At 67.7% G+C, this 20352-nt stretch overlaps 5 protein-coding genes across 5 annotated transcripts in view; 4 read left to right on the top strand and 1 right to left on the bottom strand.

Moving 5' to 3' along the window:
* The first annotated feature begins 4657 nt into the window (after positions 1 to 4657).
* SP6 (Sp6 transcription factor) lies at positions 4658 to 8283 on the top strand. Its single transcript, XM_065749955.1, has 2 exons — positions 4658 to 4707; positions 6820 to 8283. The coding sequence occupies exon 2, from the start codon at positions 6856 to 6858 to the stop codon at positions 7933 to 7935; it is 1080 nt and encodes a 359-aa protein (XP_065606027.1). The 5' UTR covers positions 4658 to 4707; positions 6820 to 6855; the 3' UTR covers positions 7936 to 8283.
* Positions 8284 to 11062: 2779 nt separating this feature from the next.
* Positions 11063 to 12609, top strand: SCRN2 (secernin 2). Its single transcript, XM_065749952.1, has 6 exons — positions 11063 to 11241; positions 11317 to 11516; positions 11610 to 11825; positions 11915 to 12080; positions 12164 to 12341; positions 12431 to 12609. Exons 1-6 carry the CDS (start codon positions 11141 to 11143, stop codon positions 12587 to 12589), a joined length of 1020 nt encoding a protein of 339 aa, XP_065606024.1. The 5' UTR covers positions 11063 to 11140; the 3' UTR covers positions 12590 to 12609.
* A 356-nt stretch (positions 12610 to 12965) lies between these two features.
* On the bottom strand, positions 12966 to 15320 carry LRRC46 (leucine rich repeat containing 46). The gene is made up of 7 exons (XM_065749961.1): positions 15220 to 15320; positions 15038 to 15146; positions 14632 to 14678; positions 14362 to 14471; positions 13656 to 13725; positions 13301 to 13473; positions 12966 to 13156 (listed from the first exon to the last, which is right to left on the bottom strand). The coding sequence occupies exons 1-7, from the start codon at positions 15303 to 15305 to the stop codon at positions 12966 to 12968; spliced, it is 786 nt and encodes a 261-aa protein (XP_065606033.1). The 5' UTR covers positions 15306 to 15320.
* A 465-nt stretch (positions 15321 to 15785) lies between these two features.
* On the top strand, positions 15786 to 17318 carry MRPL10 (mitochondrial ribosomal protein L10). The gene is made up of 5 exons (XM_065750012.1): positions 15786 to 15824; positions 15924 to 16099; positions 16243 to 16404; positions 16475 to 16619; positions 17032 to 17318. The coding sequence occupies exons 1-5, from the start codon at positions 15788 to 15790 to the stop codon at positions 17286 to 17288; spliced, it is 777 nt and encodes a 258-aa protein (XP_065606084.1). The 5' UTR covers positions 15786 to 15787; the 3' UTR covers positions 17289 to 17318.
* Positions 17319 to 18103: 785 nt separating this feature from the next.
* OSBPL7 (oxysterol binding protein like 7) overlaps positions 18104 to 20352 on the top strand; it is a 3174-nt gene continuing 925 nt past the window's right edge. Inside the window, exons 1-8 of the mRNA XM_065750010.1 lie at positions 18104 to 18173; positions 18852 to 19017; positions 19207 to 19329; positions 19428 to 19481; positions 19611 to 19724; positions 19805 to 19915; positions 19993 to 20113; positions 20206 to 20348. Coding sequence (XP_065606082.1) covers positions 18925 to 19017; positions 19207 to 19329; positions 19428 to 19481; positions 19611 to 19724; positions 19805 to 19915; positions 19993 to 20113; positions 20206 to 20348 — 759 coding nt within the window. The 5' untranslated portion in view covers positions 18104 to 18173; positions 18852 to 18924. The remainder of the gene's footprint in view (positions 18174 to 18851; positions 19018 to 19206; positions 19330 to 19427; positions 19482 to 19610; positions 19725 to 19804; positions 19916 to 19992; positions 20114 to 20205; positions 20349 to 20352) is intronic.

Genomic DNA, 20352 nt, shown 5'->3' with positions numbered 1-20352 from the left:
GGCCCCCGTGGGCCCGGCCCCCCCCGCTGGAGCCAAATAATTGCTCGGCGCTTTGTTGTGCGGTGTCTATGGCCGCGGGGCCTCCATTTGTGGGAACTTGCTGCGGCGAGTGCCTCCCTTCTAATTACCATCCCCTCCTCGCACTCGGCTTACTCACAGCGCCCGGCTCCGCCGCCTCCGACCCTCGCCCCGGCCCCCCCGGTACCTACCCGGGGTGGGGGTCCTCGGGGCCAGCGCAGGTTCGGAGGGGAAACCCATAAACACAATGGACTGGGGATCCTGGGGCACAGCGATGCTGCCTGCCCACGTCCCATCTCAGCCCCACGTCCCACTTTCAGACCCCCATCCCACCCAGCAGCCCCCACCCCTCGCAGTCTGACACCGTGCGGGCACCCCCCGGCACCATTGCTCCGGGTGGGGGGACGAGGGGCAGCTGCCTGTGGGCTGAGCTGCCCACGTTGTGCTGCCCACGCTGTGCTCCTGCCCAGACAAGTCCCAGCCTGCCGCTCCCTGCCTCAGTTTCCCCAGGCGAGCAGTGACGCCAGCTTTCGGCTGCAGGCCCGGCACGGATGCAATCAGGGACGCAGGGATGGGGGTGTCCTTGCTGTGGGTTGAGGGAGCAAACGTGGGTGGGTTTTGCATGGTGAAGGGAGGTTTCCTGGCAGTGGGTTCCCTCAGCTCTTTGTCCCATGTCCCCATCCCCAGCGAGGGGGACAAGGGGCTCTGTAGTGAGGCACAGAACACGGATCAGCACTGCGGGGCTGGGAGAGGGACAAGGGAATAACGGGGGCATGGGGACACGGCTCCGTGCAGGGAGGGGTCACAGCGAGGCAGGGGACAGGGACATACAGAACAGCACCAGGACGTGTCACCGGGCCCCAGACAGGAACCCTGCAGGACTTGGAGCCATGGGATGAGAGCACGCTGTCCCCTGTGGGTCCCCACCCCCACAGGTCCCCATCCCAACAGGTCCCTCGTCCCAGCCCCCCCCTCCCCAGCCGTCCCTATGCCCGGGGCTGCTGGCAGCTTCTCAGAGCCCACATGCAATTAAGGCAATTAGGGCACCTCCGCAGCCCGCCAGCCCATCTCTGCTGAGATCATTAAACCATTCTTAATGATTTCTTCGAAGAATTAGCAGGCGGTTTGCAGAGCCCCTGCCGGGGGGTGGCAAAGCCAACCTGGGGACGGGGACGGTGCCGTCACCGCTGCCCGGGGGCCCTGACTGACGTCAGCCCCGCGCTGCCTCCGCACCTTTGATCCACGCCATGCACCAAACCTGTTCCTGCACGGCTGGGCCGGCCCTGCCCCCCGCCCCGGGTCCTGGGGGCTCCGTGTGTGGGGAGGAGACGGCGATGGCACGACCAGGTGGCACCTGTCCATGGTATGGCCGTGTCCCCATCCGCATCCCCGGAGCAATCACCGCATCCCCAGCGCGGCCGTATATCCCCATCCCCGGAGCATGCCCCCATTTGTGGCCGTGTGTCCCTATCTCCGGTGCACGGTGCCGGGTGCTCCCCGTTGCTGTGCCAGGAGGGTTTCCTCGTGCGGTGACGGCCGGGCGGGCGCAGATATGCAGGGAGATTACGTGGGGCTCATTAAAATCCAGGCTTGAATCATCGCGGGCTGTCAGCTCCTCGCAGGGCAGGGGAGGCCGTCGTGCTGCAAAGGTTGAATCCCGACAGCAGTTCCTGTTCAGGTGAGAAACGCAGCCCCGGGGCACACCACGACCTGGCACGGCCGCGGGCAGAGGAGAGCATCGCGATAATCCCGGAGATATCTTTGTGTAGGGACCACACGGGGATCCATAGGGCAGGAACTGGGGCTGAGCGGGGCCGGGACCCTGCCGTCCCTTTGGGGCTGTGCCCTGAGCTCTGTGCCAGGCATGGGGACGGGGACGGCACGGGGACGCCGTGCTGGGGGGTCCCATGGGGTTCAGGCACTTGTCCCCAACACGGACCTCTTCGCTCTGGGTCTCTGGGTGCCCAGGCCCAATGCCAAGCCGTAGGGCTGTGCCCACCCAGTGCCCTCCAGGTCCACAGGTGCCGTGGTCCCCAGCGCCGTGCCTGGAGCTGTGCCATCCCCAGCAGCTCAGCCCCCCCAGGGCCGTCTGGGTGCCGATCCGGGCGCCCGTCTGAGGCCCCACAGCCCTCCAGGGGGCTCCCCTGGGGCCAGGGAGATGCAGACGGCGCAGCCCCACGGCTTGGGACGGGACGGGACCGGCTGCCATCACCCCGCGGCACCCCCTGCACGGTCCTCCCCCCTCCCCCCATCCTGCAGGCGGGCACCTGGCTCAGCACCCGCAGCCGTGGGCAGGTGCAGGCGCTCAGAGGCGCACGCACGCATCACATCGCCGTGCACACACTGCTGGTGAGCACGCTCTGGTGCACACATGCACGTTCCCAGCTCCCCGCCAGCCCCGCTCCCCTCGCAGATCCCAATTTGTTTTATGACAGCAGAGGAAATTGCCGTCAGTTCCCCACAGCCGGGAGCCCTTTGAAGTGCTCTGCCCGGGGGCCGGGAGGGGTCTTCCCCTCCTCCTCTGCCCCCCTCCAAACCCCCAACCCCCCCATCCTTCTATCCCTCCTGGGGCTGGGGGTGACATCTCCTTCCCCCCCATCCCTCCATACCCTCCCATTTCCAGATGGGCATGGGGCTGACCCCCACCCGCTGTGGGGCTGTGCCCCACCACCCACCCACCCCTCTCTCCCAGCTGCTGTTTTTGGGCCACAAACCCACTCTGAATTCTCGCATCCCCGGGGTGGGGGGCAGGCCCTGGGTCGCAGCACCCATCGGCCGGAGCGGCTCCAGAGCACAGAAGGATTCGAGGCATTTTCCTCTTGCCTTGTAATTTATGCAAATGGGCTCTGTAATTAGCCATAATTTCAAGGCACTGCTCGGGGTTTCAGACGTTCCATGGAAAGGAGATGTGTGTCCCCCCCCCACCCTCCCTTCCCCGCATCCGCCGTCCTCCTGCATGAGAGTCATTCTTTCCATGGGTGGTCCCAACAAAGTGCTGCTCGTGGCAGCTCCAGGAACCCCTGTCCCGCTCAGCCCCTGCCCCATCCCCCCTCCCCCCATGCCCCCCGGTGCTGCGGGAGGTGGGGGGGGTCACGCTGTGCCTGATCCTCACCCTGCAGCAGACTCCTGGCCGTGTCCTGGTGTCCCACTGTGCCCCACGGTGTCCCATAGAGTATCCAAGGGCGTTGGTGGGGTGAGGGGTCGCAGCGGGGGCCAACCCCACTGCAATCAGTGGGGCCAGAGCCCTCGTCGGGACTGATCTATTCCCGTTCCACCAGTGTCAGAGCAATGGGGGGGTTGGGCCGAGACCCTGAAGTAAAGTGACGTGGGATGTGCTGCCATGGGGAAGGACACGTCCATTCCCAACAGCTGAGGGACACGGGGGCCACGTCCCTGCTGCCCACCCCTCCTCGTCAGGGTGCCACAGCCGGGATCAGGACTGGGATCGGGATCCCCCTCCATCCCTCCACATTCCCCATGTGGACCACGGCCCTGTGCACACTTAGGGCCTCGTGTCTGTGACCAGCTCACCCCGTTGCTGCCCATCCCTTCCACACCAGCGTCCCCACAGTGCGGCAGAGCCGGGGGTCACCCCGCTCCACCCCCACCCGCAGCGGTGGCAGCAGTGCCGTCCCATCCCTGCACGTTGTGCCGGGACCCACGCGATGATGAAAACCGGGAGAGTTTTCCCCCAGGGCAAAGGAGTTCCCGCACCCGGCCGGGAGCTTGGCAAGCACTGGGAGCTGCGGGCTCCCACGCGCTGTGTTGGCCACTGTGGCTACGGGTGGGCCCGGGGGACCCCCTCCCCGATGGCTTTGCGGTAGGGTCTCCAGCAGCCGGCCCTGCCCCAAGTATGGAGACGTTGGCTGTAGAAACGGGATCGTGACACCCAAGCAGTGGAGCAGCTCTGTTGTGGTGATGCCACCTGGGAGACCCCCGGGGTCCCGGCAGCTCCCAGTGCTCAGCCTCCATGGCAGCGTGGGGACTGGGATGGGGCCAGGAGGGTCGGACCCCACAGCGGAATACGGACGGGCTCCCACTCAGCTCTCTGGGCTGCCCTGATGCATCTGGGGCACGGTGGGATGTCAGTGCCCCACTCCGGTCTGTATCCATCACGGCCGTGTCTCATCCACCCCATAGTTCAGGGATGAGACCCCCGGAGTGGGGGCACTGCGTCCCCCACTGGTGGCACTCGTGGGGCTTGTCAGCACCCCGGGGGCTTACAGGGGGGCCGGACTGGGGCCGTCCAGGCTGAGCCAGCTGCCGTCGGGGCGCAGGAGGGCGGAAGGAGGAGGGCGGCCATAGGCGCAGGAGGGAGGAGGTGGTTGTTGCTTTCTTCTTTTAATTACCCCCTGTTTGCGGTGTCTGCTGCGAACTTCCCGTCCCCTCCCTCCGCTTTCATGCGCCGGATCCCGAGCTGGGGACGAGGCTGCTGTCAACCGCCCGGGCTCTGCCTCCAAGGGTTAAAATCACCTGGGCCAGGTATAGGGGTGGAGCTGGGAAGGTGGGGAGGGAGGGAAGAGCCGGCGCGCGGTCGGGACCCACCATTCCTGCTCTCCCGGCCCAGTGGGTGCCCGGTCCCTGGGGAACCGCGCGGGTCCCTCGGGGGTCCCTCGGGAACCAGAGCCGCCCGTCCCCCCCCGCCGATGAGGACGGAGCCGCCGGGAGCTCGCTGCTGCCCTTAGACCCGTACGTACCGCCCCGCGCCCCGACGGCACCGGCACCGCCCCGGTGGTCCCGAGCGCGGGGATCCCGGTAACCGCCGTTGGGAACGGGACCGCGCCGCTCCCGTCCCGGCCCGACCCCACACCCCCTCCCCCCCGATCATCCCGACCCCCTCCGTCCCCGTGCCGTCCCGGGGCAGCCCGGTCCCCGCGTGAGACTGCGGCTCTCGGGGCAACCGGGGCCCCTCCGCTCCGCCCCGCCCCGCTCCGCCGCGGCCCCGGGGAGTTTCGCTGCGGTGCGCGGAGCCCCACGCGGCGGCATCGCCCCCGCAACCCCGGCGCGGCTCCATCCCCCGAGCCCGCGGTATCCCCACGCGTGGAGCCCCGCGGGGATGCGGGTGCCCGGTCGGGCGCGGGCCGAGGGCAGCGGCTGCCGCCCATCCCCGCCGCGGGGCGCGGCCCCGGCTCAGAGTCGGGCAGAGCCGCTCTGCCCGGCCCGGCCCGTGACTCAGAGCGCATCACCGCCGCTGCCTCAGTTTCCCTGCGGTGAAGCGGCAGCCGCGTCGCCGCCGAACCGCGCCAGGGAGGGACAGCGCGTGGCCCCGGGCTTCTGCCGTCATCCTCGGATGGAAAAACTCCACCGGATCCCCCCCACCCCCTCCACTCCGGGGCCGGGAGCGGTGGGACGGGGCTGGGGGCTCGGCCCCCGTGGCTGAGGGGCACGCGGTGGGGGCTCCCCGTGCGTCCCTTCTGTCCTCAGCTCCTTCCGGAGGGATCGGGGTCGCGCTGCCGTGCCCGCCCGTGGGTGCCCCGTACCCTGCGGTGGGCCGCGGGGATTCGTGACCCCGGTGTGGTCTCGGTCCCCGCTGGTTTCCAGCCCATCCCACCCCCCTCGAGGTTGTGGGGGACGGTCCTGGGAGTGTTGGGGGGCAATCCGTACCAACCCTCCCCCACGGGGCTGAGCAGAGCCGAGCACGGGTGGGGAGCAGCACCCCCAGCCCTTGGGGAGGGGGCTCATGCTCCAGTTTGGGGTTTCTCTAGCAGGTGGAGATGGACTCCTTTGGACTGGGGGGTGGGGTTGGCACCCCCAGCTCCTGTCCCGCTCCATGGGGTCCCCCTCCCCACCCCAGAGCCGGGGGAAAGCTGCTTCCCCATGGGGCTGGGGGCTGCCGGGGGTCTTCAGCACTGGGACCCCCTAGCGCTGGGGATGAAATACGACCCCAAAGCATCGGCGCATCCCCGGGGCTCTGTCCCCATGCCACAGTGGGGGCGGCGGGTGGGAGGCGGTGCAGCCTCGCACCCCTCGCTCTGGGGGTGTCGGGAAGGGGCTGCGAGCGGGGGAGGGGGGGGGGAGTCGCGGGCACCGGTGTGAAAGCGGGGAGGGGGGGGGCGGGAGCCGGTGGCGGCAGGTGGATTTCAACACCGGGGTGGAGCCGGGCCCCCGTGGGTTTTGCACGGCTCTGGTGAGTCACGGCCGCGCTGCGGGGAGCAGTGGGTGCCTGGGGGGCTGCGAGTGCGTGGCCGTGGGGGGGGGGGAAGGCAGCCCCGAGCCCGGCTTCAAAGCGCTGCCGGCGGTCGAGCTCCGGGGCTCCCTGCCACGTCCCACTGCTATCTGCCCCTGAGCTGTGTGCCCCCCCGGGGCTGCGTTCCGCCCCCACAGCAGCGCACGGGCTCGTGGGTGCAGTGTCCGTGTGCTGTGGGGTGAGGCTTTGGGGCTCGGCAGGGTTTGGGGCGCAGCACCTCGCAGTGCAGTCCCTGGCTGTGTTTGGGGGACACGGAGCGGGGGGGGGGGGACGAGACAAAGCCCTGCGGCTTCCTCGGCTTTGGGGATTGGGGTCCAGGGCTGCAGGGACAGCGCCTGGGGACAGCGACGTGCCGCTAGGTCGTACCGTCCCGGTGTCACACCGGGGTGCGTGGGGGGGGGGAAGGAGGAAATGCCCCCCGTGGGGTGACGGGCGCTGCTGCATTCCTCAGTTTCCCTCTGCGTGAGGATGGGAATCGGGGGCCACGCACGCGGCCACGGGGACGCAGCGCGGGGGGGGGGGAGGGAGCCGAGGTCCGGTGGGGCGCGGAGCACGTCCCCTTCTCACCGCTCTTCTCTCCCCCACCGCCCCCCCCCCCTCCCCCGGCCCTGCAGGTCTGTGTGTGCCTCCGCCCGAGCCGCCGTCCGGCAATGCTCACGGCTGTCTGCGGCTCTCTTGGGAACCAGTCCTCCGACGCGCCCCGCGCCTCGCCGACCCCCCTGGACCTGCAGCCCCTGCAGCCCTTCCAGCCCCCCCCGCCGGGAGCGGACTTCGCTTCCCCGCTGCCTCCCCCGGAGCTGCCGCTGCCGGGCCCCGACGTCGCCTTCGCCGCCCCCGGCGCCTACGACCCCCATGGCCCCCCCCCGCGGATAGAGCTGCCCCCCGACGGTCCCGCCGCCCCCGGTTCCTACGCCAAGCTGCTGCAGGCGGCCCCTCCGGACATGGCGCACCCCTACGAGCCCTGGTTTCGCCCCCCGCCCCACCCCGCTCCCTCCGGAGAGGAAGGGGGGGTCAACTGGTGGGACCTCCACGCCGGGGCCAGTTGGATGGAGCTACCCCACGCGCAGGGGGGGCTCCAGGTGCCCGCCCCCCCCGGCCTGCAGCCGCCCTTGGGGGGGTACGGAGGGGGCGAAGCGCAGCTCTGCGCTCCCCCCGCCCACCTGCTGCCCCCCGCCCAGCACCTGCTGGGGCCGGAGGGGGCGAAGGCGTTGGAGGGGCCCCCCCAACCCGAAGCGGAGGGGGGTGGGCGGGCCAAGGGGGGCCGCCGGGCCGTGCCGCGGGGCGGGGGGCAGGCGGCGTGCCGCTGCCCCAACTGCCAGGAGGCGGAGAGGGGGGGGCCGTGCCCCGAGGGCTCCAAGCGCAAACACCTGCACAACTGCCACATCCCGGGCTGCGGCAAAGCGTACGCCAAAACCTCGCACCTGAAAGCGCACCTGCGCTGGCACAGCGGCGACCGCCCCTTCGTGTGCAACTGGCTGTTCTGCGGGAAGCGCTTCACCCGCTCCGACGAGCTGCAGCGGCACCTCCAGACCCACACGGGCACCAAGAAGTTCACCTGCCCCGTCTGCGGGCGCGTCTTCATGCGCAGCGACCACCTGAGCAAGCACATGAAGACCCACGACGGCGGCAAGGAAGGCGGCGAGCCCGACGCCAAAGGGGGCAGCGAGCCGTCGGGGGGCAAGGGGGGCAAGCGGGAGCCCGACGGGGGCACGGCCGCCCCTACAAACTGAACCGGGCGCCGCGGATGGGGCTGCGGGATGGGGGGGGGGGGGGGGGACGCACACCCTCGGGGCTGGTCTCCGAGGGCTGCGGGGGGGGAGGGGGCAGCTCGGTGCCTCGCGGTGCCCGGGTGGGAGCGGCGGTGCCCGCGGCGGTTTCGCTCGTCCCGCGCCCGCTTTCCTCCCCCCCCCCCCCCCCCCCCCCCCAACGCCGGTTTCCCCAATGGTATTTTGGGAGCTGCTGGCAGGCGGCTCGGGAGGAACATCAATGGGAAGCGAGGAGCCGGCGCTGCCCAGGCACGTCCGGCCGAGAGGGGCGGAAGGAGAGGGAGAAAGCGAGAGAAAGCCCCGAGCCCTCACCCCAGGGCCCCCCCCCCAAACACTCCGGGCTTCAGCCCCACGCCCCTGCTGGGTTTCAGCCCCAACCCACGGCGCTGCGTGGGGCTGGGGGGTTTCTCTATTTTCCCCCCACACGGGTTCCCGTAGCCCACCCCGTTGGACCCGCACTTGGGTTGGGGGGGGTGGGAGGGGGCTGCAAATCCCTCATTTTATTTATTATTATTATTTTGGAGGTTTTTTTTTTTTGGCCTCGATTTGGCCCAAATGAATGGGATGGCAATGGGGCCCCCGGGGAGGTGGGGGGGGGAGGGGGGGAAGAGCCAAATTGAGGCCAAAAAAAAAGGGGGGGGGGGAAGGAAAAGAAAAATCCTGCTTGAATGTGAGTTGTGGCGGTGGGGGGGGGGGGGGAGGGGGGGTTGGTGCTGTCGGGCGGCGTTCGCCGGGTGGTTGCCCAAGCGCCCGCCTGCAGCTTTCCCACACCCACCGCCGCCGCGGCCCCGGGCGGGAAGCGCGGAGCGGCCGCGGCCCCGGGAGAGCCGGGATGGCCGCATTCCTCCGCCCGACGGTCCCTGTCCATCCCCCCCCCACCCCACCCCCCCCCGCCCCCCAATCCCGGCACCTGCGGCTGCTCCTCCCCGGGGACCCCGCGCTCCCGTGCATGTTGCCCGTCCCTGGGCTGTCCCAAGCCGCGGACCCTGTAACTGCAGGGCCCCCACCTCCCGTGCATGCTGCCCGCCCCCCCCTCGGGACCCCTCCTCCAGGGACAGCCGCCCGTCCCCCTGTGCATGCTGCCTGTCCCCCCCGGGGACCCCATAGCCATCCCGTCCCAGGTCCCCGCACCTCTCAGCAGTGACCCCCCCCCCCATATCTGTCCGTCCGTCTTTCCCCCCCCCGCCCCCCCGGGGCTGTTCCCTTCCCCCAGGGGCACCCCGTATCCATCCTTCATCCCCCCGCTGGTGGCCCACGAAGTGTTCCGTGGTTGGATCTTTTGGGTCTTATCGCCTCCCCCCCCAAAAAAAAAAAATTGTGCCTGAACCCCATGGATAAAGAAGGAGACACTGAACCTGGAGGGGGGAGGCAGCACTGGGGGCGGGGAGGGCTGATGGACCCCCGACTCTGCCCCACAGACAGCGCCGGGTCACAGCCGTCGGGGGTGCGGGGAGGGGTGAATTGGGGCTCCGTGGGGGCCGTGGTCGGAGCTCAGAGTCCCTCGGGATCCTGGGGGGGAGGGTGGGGGTGGGAGGTGTGGAGGTGAAGTCGAGCGGGGTCCGTGCCCAGAGGGCGCCCCGCGAATCTTCGGGTTTCGAGTGTTTTATTATTATTATTAATTATTAATTATTATTAATAATATTATTATTTTATTAAGGTGAAGCCAGGCTTTGCCACCCGCGCGGGGTGGACGGCTCCGGGTGAAGATGTAGCCGCGGCCCTTTGTGATGGGGAGGGGGGGTCCCGTCCCTGTGCTGTGCCCCCCCCCCCCCAACTCAGGAGCCCTCTCCGAGGTGAAGTCTCGTTGGGCTCCGGACCCCCGCTCCCCCCCCGCCCGTCCCCAGCCCGATTCAACCCCGCAGTACCGGAGTTCCGGGGCTGCGGGGGGGGGATGGGGGTACCAGGTGCGCTCTGCTCCCCCCCCGCCCGTCCCCGCCGCGATGGAGCAACGGGAGGCGGCGGCATCGGGTGGGGAGGCCGGAGCCCGGCCCCCGCCCGCCGAAACCTGTCGGGCCGGCTGCGGCGTGGGGTGCCGGCCCCGAACTGCCCCCGCGCCGCGTCCCCCCCCCGAGCACCGCCCCGGGGCGGGGAGGAACCGGCAGCGCCGGCCCCGGGATCCCCGCCCAACCCCGCCCGGGCCGGGGGCGGCCGAGGAGCTGCGGGAGGAGCGGGGCGGAAGGGGGGGGGGGGGTCAGTGCTGGGGGCGGCTGAGGGGCTGGGGCTCGTTTTGTACCGGAATAAAGCGCGTTTTTCCACGGCCCGGCTCTCCGACTCCTTTTTTGCAGGGGGACGTCGGGGGTCTCATCCTGCACCGAGTTCCGCCCCTCGAACCGGGGGGTACGGGGGGGGGGAGCGAGTCCCGGTGCCACCGCCCTGCGACCTCCGGCCACCGGGCGCCGCCGTCGGCCGCACGGGACGGGGCGGGCGGGGACGAGAGGGGCGGAACCGGGCGGGGACGGGCGGAGACGGCGTGGAGGCAGCGGCAGGTCCGGGAGTGGGGGGGTCCGGTAACGGGGATCGTGCGGGTCGGGGCATTCGGTAACTGGGATAGTACGGGGTGTCCGTTCCCAGTCGGTGCGGGGGTCCCGGTCGGGGTGGAGCTGCCGGGCCCCGGGGCAGGAGGTGCTGGGGAAGGTGCCCCCCCCCCCTCTTCCGGGCCACTCCAGGTTCGCTGCTGCGCCCCAGAATTGGGGTCTCTGCTTTCACTGTCCCATCCCACATCGCGCACCGAGGGGGCACTCGGGGCGGCTGCAGGGCAGGGACGAGGGGGTGACGCCGCCGTCGGTGCCCACTCCGTGCCCCGGTTTAGGATGGCGGGCCCCTCGTCCTGTGACTGCTTCGTGGCTCTGCCCCCGCACACCGCAGCACCCGCAGTCCTCTTCGGCAAGAACGCCGACCGCCCGCGCCACGAAGTGCAGGAGATCGTCTACGTCCCCCCCGCTGTCCACCGCCCCGGGGACAAAGTGCAGGTGAGAGAGTGCCGGGGGGGGGGGGGATCTCGGCGTCGCTGACCCCGTACCGACCCCGGCACGGCGGTGTGATGAGCGTGCTGGGGCTCAGCCCCACCGTCCCCCCCCCCCCCCAACAGTGCACCTACATCGAGATCGAGCAGGCGGAGCGGACCCACGCGGTGGTGCTGAGCCGTCCCGCCTGGCTGTGGGGTGCTGAGATGGGGGCCAACGAGCACGGTGTCTGCGTGGGCAATGAGGGCATCTGGACCCGGGAGCCCGTTGGGGAGGACGAGGCGTTGCTGGGCATGGATCTGGTGAGGTGAGGGGCGTCCCCTCCATCGGCCCGTGGTTCATATGGGGTGCACGTGGCAGATCGGGTGCTGCCGTGCTCCAGGCTGGGATTGGAGAGGGGCAGCTCTGCCCGGGAAGCGCTAGAGGTCATCACGGCGCTGCTGGAGCGGCACGGGCAGGGTGGGAGCTGCAAGGAGGAGCCCGTCCCCTTCGTGTACCACAACACCTTCCTGCTGGCTGACCGCCACGAGGCCTGGGTGCTGGAGACGGCCGGCCGCTACTGGGCAGCCCAGCGGATCCGAGGTGAGCAGGGTGGGACCCCGTGTGCTCAGCTCCGTGCAGGGAGCCCCGTCCCCTCGGGTCTGCCCCGTATCTGACGTGGTGTGAGCTCCGCAGAGGGCGGCCGCAACATCTCCAACCAGCTCAGTATTGGGACGGACATCACGGCTGAGCACGAGGGGCTGCGGCAGCGAGCCCGGAGCCAGGGATGGTGGAGTGGAGCTGGTGAGTTCAGCTTTGCTGAGGTCTTCTCCCTGGAGCAGCAGCCACCGCACATGGAGGCTGCCAAATCCCGCTACCGAGCTGGCAAGGAGCTGCTGCGGCAGCATGCAGGTGGGGATAAGGATGGGGATGAGGAGGGGGATGGGGGACAGACAGCCCTGGCTTGCTCCGTGGTGACGTGGCTCCGCTTTGCCCAGCAGGACACATCACAGCAGAGACGTTGATGGCCATCCTGAGGGACAAGGACAGTGGCATCTGCGTGGACTCGGAGGGTTTCCGCACGGCGGGCAGCATGGTGTCCGTGCTGCCCCGGGATCCTGCATTGCCCTGTGTGCACTTCTTCACAGCCACCCCGGACCCGTCCAGGTGAGGGTGACGGGGTACACTGGGATGATGGGCACAAAGCAGAGCCGTGCCCCGGGCTGAGCATCCCTGCTGCTCTCTGGCAGATCCGTCTTCAAGCCCTTCGTCTTCGTGCCCGGCCTCAAGCCTGCACCACAGGTGAGTTCTCCCACCTTCAGTGATGACCCCGCCAAGAAGGTGCCACGTTTCCAGAGCACGGTCGATCGGCGCCACGAGCTCTACCGCCGGCACCAGGCAGCGCTGCAGCTGATGGAGAGGGACCAGGTACCACCGAGCCCATCCCAATGGCCCTCGTGCAGTCCCACGGTGACGTGGGATGGCCAACCTCAGCCTCTGTGTCCCCGACCCAACAGGAGCAGGGCCAGGAGCTCCTGCGGACGCTGCGGGAGCTGGAGAAGCAGGGCCTGGAGGCGGTGAATGCGATGCTGGAGGGGAAGGTGGCCCCGAGGCCGGAGGAGTTGGCCGAGCTCTTCTTTGACTGCGTGGATGCAGAGCTGAAGTTTTACAAATAAACCCCACGCAGGTGGGTGAGGAGCTGCAGCTCAGACCCCGCAGCGTCGTTGCCGTGTGGGGGGTGAGAAAACCTTCCTGCTGCCGTGCCCTGGTTCCTCACCTCCTCTCATTTTGGAGCTGCGGAGGGGGAATGGATCCACCTGCACCTCCAGCCCAAAGCGATCCGTCAGGGCTTGTGGGGGTGGCCGTGGTCTGAAAGGGGGGGATGGGGTTCCCTTTCCCAGCCTGGTGGGTCATTTCCCACTGTTAGCAGAGCTGCTCGTGCACAGCCCCTCAGCAGAGGACCCAGGGGCTGCTGCAGGGCTCCGTGGCAGACAGAGATCAATGTAAGAGTAAAGAGGCTTTAATTCCAACTGCTCAGCGCTGTGCTGGTGCCTATTTCTGTGTCCCTTTGCTACGAGGCTCCCCATGCAGGGCTGTGGTCCGGGGCTGGCTCGGGATGGCAGGCAGCAGCAGGCCCCCACGCTCCTGCAGCTCCCACAGACGGGCCTGGTGTTCCTCCAGGGCCTTCCTCTGCCTCCTCTGAGAGCGCCCAGCCAGCTCCTGCTGCAGGTCCTTGAAGAAATCTGCCAGGGATGGATGGTGGGAAGGAAAAGGAGAAGAATTACAGGAGAGCCTGGCACAGCCAGCTGAGCTCCTTGCTGCTCGTGTCACCCTTAGGGACAGAGAGACCCCCAAGCACGCGGTGCGTCCTGCTTCAGCCTGGGCACCTTTGTCTGTGGTGAACGGGGCTCTCAGCTCAGAGAACAGCTCATCATCGCTGTCCTCAATGCTGGAGCAACGTTTCTCCTCCTCCTCTTCATCTGAGGCAGGATCCGTGCAGCCCTGGAGGGGCTGGGCATCCAGCTGCAGGAGATGGGGCAGGGCTCTCAGCACCAGCTCCCTGCAAGCAGCAAATGAACAGTGGTCATTCCACCTCCACGCAGCCTCCCCCCAGCCCCTGCCCATCCTGGGCAGATGAGAGCTCTCATTTCCTGGGCCTGGGTAAGGTGCTGAACTCAGTAGTCGAGCTCACAGGGGGCTCACTCTCCCCCTCCGTTCACCCTTGGGGGTTTCCCGACCCACCTGTAGCCGGGTTGGTGGGTGCATTCGTTTCCTGTCAAGTCCAGGAGGCGGAGGCTGCAGGGCAGCTCGTCTGCACAGATCAAAGGGAGGAAAGAAAGGCAGTGAGAAGGGGGCTGAGCCCCACCTGCTCTGCAGAGCTGTGCGCAGCAAACCCTGCGTGCCGCCGCCTCCCGGAGCACTTCGCACACATTCCTGAGGCCACAGCCCTGCCGTGGGAAGCTGCCTCTCATCTCACTGCTGGGGAAACTGAGGCAGGGAGGGGACATGTATTCCATACGAGCTGGGAGTGAGAAAAGAGGCTTCTTCCCTTCCCAGGCTGACACTGTTTCTCTTCTCACCCCTTCCCTTCTCCTGCTAAAAGCCAGCCAATAGAGGGCCCTCCCAAAAGGCTGAGGCAGCATGAGCCCATCTTCCCATCACTGCCTGGCAGGGGCAGAAAACAGCTTCTGGGTTGAAGAGGGCCGGAGCAGTTTGGGTTGAGATCCCCGAGGCTGCCAGGAGCTGCTTAGACGTTCTGTTGAAGCAAGGTGGAAGCAGACACCTGGGGTTTGTTAGGGGAATAGCTGGCTCAAAGCCATCTGTGGGGCTCCCAGTGCCCTGCTGGGACTCACACCCCGGCCCTGGGGTGGCTATGCTGGAGCTTCACTGGGATCCAAATGCTGCAGAGCACTGGGACAGAGCCGAGGCTCTGCTCGTGCCACCCCACCTGCATCCAGGGTCTGGATCTGGTTGTGGGACAGGTCCAGGAAGCACAGGTGCTGCAGGGGCTGCAGGTTCTCCACTTTGCGGATGCAGTTTCCAGCCAAGGAGAGGAACCTGGGGAGCACAGGGAGGGCAGGGGAGGAGGAAGGAGGGAGGGGGACAACAGGGTGACAGCTGTGCAGCACTGCTGGTCCAGGGGTGGCAAACCCTTGTGACAAACTGCTGCAAAGTTGCCCTGTCATTTGAATACTCCCATCTCCTTAGAGGCACGTACTGCAGGTTGGGAAAGCAGTCCAGGTTCTCGATCTTCTCAATTCGGTTCTGGGGGAAAAAATAAAACAAAACGAAACAGACCAAAAAACAACAGCATGATTTTCTACCTCATGAAAAATCAGAGGTCAGGAGCACTCGAGAATCATTCCAGCCTCGTGTAGACAACACAACCTCCTCCACCACCTCAGGAGCTCTATGGAGAGGGAGTGGGGGGTGCATGGGACCACGCCAGAACTAAGGCTCCCCCAGCTGGGTTTAGAAGTGCCAGACCCTTGCTTGAATTATATCACAAAAAGGGAGGATCGGAGGTCTCTCTGGCTGTACTGGGGGGGCAGAACTGGGGGTGTTTATGCCTCCTCCCCAAGGAGGCTGTTCCCCCCAGCACCAGGCTCTGCCTGCTACCTTACCTTCTGCAGGTAGAGGCTGTGGATCCCCGGCAGTCTCCCAACCCTCCCGATGGTGCAGATGTTCTCCCGGTCCAAGGGGACGGTCTGGAGGGCTGGCAGCTCCTCGGAGCTGTGAAAAGGAGTGTTCTGGGGGAGCCCATCGAGCCCAGCCCCTGTATGCTGAGCTCCCCATGGTTTCTCACCAGCTCGTGGGGTGCAGGGTTCCCCCCAGCCCTGGCAGGCTCCGTGCAGCCATGAGAGAGTCGGTGAGGGTCACACCTGGGGACATCTGCTCACAGCCTGGGGGAAATGGGACTCAGCCCACCTCAGCAGTGGCTCCAGCCCCGTGTCCCTGCGAGCAGGCTTGGCGACAGCACACTCACCCCCAGGCAGAGCCTCCTCCTGCCCAGCCACGGCGGGTGGTGGTGGTGGTGAGCAGGATCCCTGCCCCCTGCCTCGGTCCTCGTGCTGTGCGGATGGGTGAGGGGAGGGGGAGAGGGGAAGAACAGGGCAGGCACGCTCTGGAGAAAGGGCACCAGGCCGAAACAAGGAGGCAGGAACAGGAGGGGGGAACAAATGGGGGGCAGAAAGAGTTGGGGGACAGGCACAGGATGGGCCAGAGGCCTCAGGGTGCTGAAATGGGGAGGGGGGAGGCATGGCGAGCAGGCCGCAGCGTGCCGGTTGCTAGGAGACGTGCCGCACCGGAAGGGGCGGGGCTTCCAGCGCTGCGGCGCATGCGCACAAGCGTCCCCTCAAAGGCCCGCGGCCAAGATGGCGGCGCTGAGCGGACCCGCGCCGTGGCGGCGGGGTGAGTGCCCTGCCGGGCCGGGCCCGCTCTGCCCTCCGTGGGTCCGGCGCTCCCTTCCGAGGGGCCCGGCTCCCGCTGAGCGCTGCTCTGTCTCCGCAGGCTGGCTGCCCGCCCTGCAGCTCGTCCGGCGCGGCTCCAAGGCGGTCACCCGGCATTGGAAGGCCATGCATTTCCAGCGGCAGAAGCTGATGGCCGTCACCGAGTACATACCGCCCCGGCCCGCCGTCCCGGAGCGCTGCCTGCCGCCCAAGAGGAAGGCGGAGGAGGAGGAGGAGGTAACGCTGGGCCGCCCCACGAGCCGTGGGGGCACTGAGGGCTTCGCGGTGTAGGCCCCGTGGAGGTCGCGGTGCAGGCCCAGCAGTGCCCCCCCCAGGAGTGGGGCCGTGGTGGCCCCATCGCCGTCCCCTCCCTGCAGGAGTATGGCTATGCCCGGCTGCTCCGGCGCCAGGTGGAGGAGGTGTTCCGGGACAACCGGATGATCGCGGTGTGTCAGTACAACTCCATGCCCGGGGAGGACGTGGTGCTCATGAGGCATTACCTGCGGAAGCACAACATTGAGGTCAAGTTCATCCTGAACGAGGTAGGGCTGGGGGGAGCGGTGACCCCCCCCCCAGGTCCCCTTCCCCGTCACTGAGCGCTGCCTCCCGCAGATCATCCGCCCCGTGCTGTCCCAGTCCCGTTACAAGAACCTCCTCCCGCTCTTTGTGTCCCGCAACATCCTTCTGGTGAGCCCAGAAACGAAGGCCAAGGAGATGCTGCGGGTCCTGAAGGGAGTGCCACAGGTCAACCTGCTGGGTGAGAGCCCGGGGCTCCTGCACATTCGTGGGGGAGGGCAGGTTGGGTGTCAGGAAAAGGTTCTTCACCAGAGGGTGGTGGGCGTGGAGCGGGCTGCCCAGGTCATGGCACCGAGCTGCTGGAGTTCAGGAAGCGTGGGGACAACACTCTTTAGCCACGTGGTCTGATTTTTGGGTGGTCCTCTGTGGAGCCAGGAGTTGGACTCGACGATGGTTATGGGTCCCTTCCGCCTCGGGATATTCTGTGATTCTTTGAGGTCGTTTCCCAGTGGGTAATGGGGGCAGAGGAGCAGGGAGTGCTGCTTGTGGAGTGGCAGCTGCCCCTGCTCTGTGCAGCTTTCAGTGCCAGGAGCTCCAGCACAAACACTCCCATGCTCAGCTTCTCCTCAGCTGTGCCTGCCTCTCTCTTCCAGGCGCCTGCATTGACGACACCATCCTGAGCAGGCAGGGGGTGGAGAACTTCGCCAAGCTGCCCTCGCTGGAGGCCTCGCAGGGACAGACTGTGGGCACCCTGGCACTCCTGCCCTCCCAGACGTGCTCCCTGCTGCAGAGTGGGGTTGCACACCTCACAGCACTGCTGGATGGGCATATCCAGCAGCTGCAGGTTGGGGCTGGTGAGACAGGGAGCCCAGCGGGGACAGATCCTGCCCAGAGCTCGGGGACACAGTGACACTCGTCCCCACTTGGGCTCTCCTTCACCAGCTGTGCTTGCGGGCAGGGATTGAAGGTTCAGCCCCTCGTGGGCAGCAAGCAATGGGACTGAACACAGGGAAGCCCTGCAGCACTGCAGGCCCAGCTCATCCCTTCACTCTGCTGGAGACATCTCTGCTGTGCTTTGGGTGCTGTGGGATCTTCTCTTAAGGAGCTCTGGTTGTGACTGGAGGGGGCAGAGACCTCTGGCAGTGCTGGCGTGGGGGACGTCCAATGCTCAGAGCCACAGGGGTGGCATGCAGGAGCGAGCTGCAGCACTGTGGGCGTGGAGCTGCGTGTGTGGGGCTGCTGGCTCTCCCATTAAAGTCGGCTGCGTGCTGGTGGCGATCCCGGAGGCCTGGCTCATCTCTGGGAGGGGAGGGAGGTGGGTTCTCCTCCAAAATCGTGTACGACTTCAAATGCATCCTTTTTCTCAGCCCCCCCTTCCCCCATTCTTGCAGCGGAGGCTCAGCTGCGGTGCGGTGTGGGAAGGAGAGACCCCAAAGCCTCGCGTGGGGCGGAGCCGGGAAGGGGCGGGGGGGGGGGGGGCTCAGCCCTGGCGAGCCGCGTTCCCGTTGCTCCCGACGAGTCCGTTTCACCGGGGCGGGGACGGGCACGGGCTGAGCGCTCCGGGGCCGAACCTGGAGCCGATGTACGGAGCCTCCGGTGCAGCCGGAGGGGCTGCGGCAGCGCGGCGGGGTCTCGGTGTTCCCGGTGCTGCCTGCTCCGGTCCTCCACGGTGCAGGGGGCAGAGCCGAGCGGCTGTGACCCGGCGCCTCCGCCTCCTTCCGTGTTCCGCTTCCTGCAGCCGCCGGGCGGGATGCGACCGGCCCCGGCCCCGGCTCAGCGCCCGCCGCCCGCGCAGGTGAACAACCGGGAGACGGGAACCGGGAGCGGGATGGGGGCGGGGGGGCTCCGGTCCCGAGCCCCTCTGCACGGGCGCCTGCTGCCCGCCGGGGCCGGTCCCGCTGCCTCCCGCTCCGGGGCTGACACCGGTGGGGTCGGGGTGAGCGCTGCGCGGGGATTTTCCCGTTACCGGAGGGGCACCGGGGTCGGTGCTGCGGGACAACGCGGGGGGGGACCCACGGACCGTCCGTATGCACTCCGCTGTGGGGCGCGGCCGCTGCTGTCCGGTGGCAGCGGGGCTCCCACGGCCGGGACAGCGCTGGGAAGGGGGAGGGGCGAGAACGGGAACCCGCGGGGCTGCCCCGTGGCCCCCGAGCCCGTGGGGTGGGGAGCGGACTCTGCACCCGCAGTGCGGGTGGGGTAAGGCGGGGCAGGGCACAGATCCGGCTCCAGGAGGAGCCCCCGCCCCACCTGGGGAAACTGAGGCACGGGGACCCCGCTCTGCCCGGACATGGGCACCCACGGAGCGGGGGGTGGGCTGCAGGGGAGTTCTGCTTTGCCCCCACCCCGGGACCTTCCCCTTGGTGGGGGTGGGCTGTCTGTGGGCATGGAGGGCTGAGGGTAGGGGGAGTCTCTGGTTGCGTTGGTGGAGGTGTCCCAAGGAAGGGGGCCTTGACCAGACTCCACCTCCCCACAGTGGGTCCCACCTCGTGGACCGTGACAGCTGAGCTCAGAGCCTTCAGCGTGGACCCTCCCTGTGCCCAGTGGCCATGGGCAGCCACGAGAAGGATCCATCTTCTCCCAAAAAGGCTCTATCACGCTCCAACAGCACTGTGTCTTCCAAGCACAGCAGTGTCCAGCAGGTCAGGGGGCTGCGGGCTGGGGGCTCAGTGGGATCCTAACTGCATCTAAGCTTGCTTAGGGGTGTTGTGGGGTCTCAGGGGGCTTCACGCTGCTTTAATCAGGGGGATACCAAGATGCCCTGGTACCCCTGAGGGAGCTGGGAGCTGTGGATGCTGCAGGATCTCTCCCACTGACCTTCATCCCCATAGGGCTCAGAGAGCTGGGAGGTGGTGGAGGAAGCACGAGCTCGGGGCAGCCCGGACAGGGAACCAGAGCGGCAGGAGGGCTACCTGCTTAAGAAGAGAAAGTGGCCCTTGAAGGGCTGGCACAAGGTGACGGGGTGCTGGGAGCAGTGTGCTCAGCCCTGCGCAGGCTTGGAGCCCTGTACCAGGGGCTGTGGGGGTTCACCTCTGTCTCTCTCTATCCCCAGAGGTACTTTGTGCTGGAAAATGGCATCCTGAAATACGCCACCACGCGCCAGGATGTGAGTATGGGGCTGGGCTGCGTCTGTGCAGCCTCCCCATGGGATCAGGTTGGGGGAGACCCCATTTCCTCATGAGGAAGGAGGGGGGGGGGGAGTCTTCCTCTTGACGGGGATCCCTGGGCTCCCCAGGTCCTCAAGGGCAAGCTGCACGGTGCCATTGACATCCGTCAGTCTGTCATGTCTGTCAACAAGAAGGCGCAGCGAGTGGACCTGGACACAGAGGAGAACATCTACCACCTCAAGGTCTGGGGGCACCCAGTGGGGGCTGGAGCTGGGGCTTGGAGGGGTCCAGGCCATTAGGACCCCCACTGTCTGTCCCACAGATCAAATCCCCGGAGCTCTTTGCCAGCTGGGTGAGCAGCCTCTGCTCCCATCACCACGGGGAGAGTCCAGACCCACTTGCTCCTGCCAGGAGGACCCCCAGCACCGCACAGGTCGGTGGCACCTCGGGGTGGACGTGTGGGACCGTGTCTGGGAATGCAGCTCCTGGTGGTGTCCTTTCTGTCTCCAGGGCCTGTGGACACGGATCCTGCCCTCGGGCAGTGCCCCTGCCCTGTCTGCCCTCACCAGCTCCAGGGACAAGGTGGATGCGTGGCTGAAGGACAGCGAGGGGCTGGAGCGCTGCTCGGCCGGTGAGCAGAAAAAGGAGGGGCCCCGTCCCCATCGTCCCCATCTCCATCTTCTCCGTCCCCACCTCTGACCGAGCACCTCTGCTTCCACCCAGAGCTGTCAGCGTGCCAGGCACAGCTGCGGGAGCTGACAGAGATGCTGCAGAGCCTCGAGTCCCTGCACCGCATCCCCTCCGCTCCCCTCATCTCCAGCACCCAGGTGAGTGCCAGAGTGTGGGGCCGATCCTCACAGCCCTCAGCCC

Source organism: Cyrtonyx montezumae, unplaced genomic scaffold (genome assembly GCF_038088225.1).
Source record: "Cyrtonyx montezumae isolate F1298 unplaced genomic scaffold, pur_monq_1.0 scaffold_61, whole genome shotgun sequence".
In the NCBI taxonomy this organism is placed as follows: domain Eukaryota; kingdom Metazoa; phylum Chordata; class Aves; order Galliformes; family Odontophoridae; genus Cyrtonyx; species Cyrtonyx montezumae.
The sequence above is the reverse complement of the archived record's forward strand: the minus strand, read 5'-3'. Positions and strand labels throughout refer to the sequence as shown.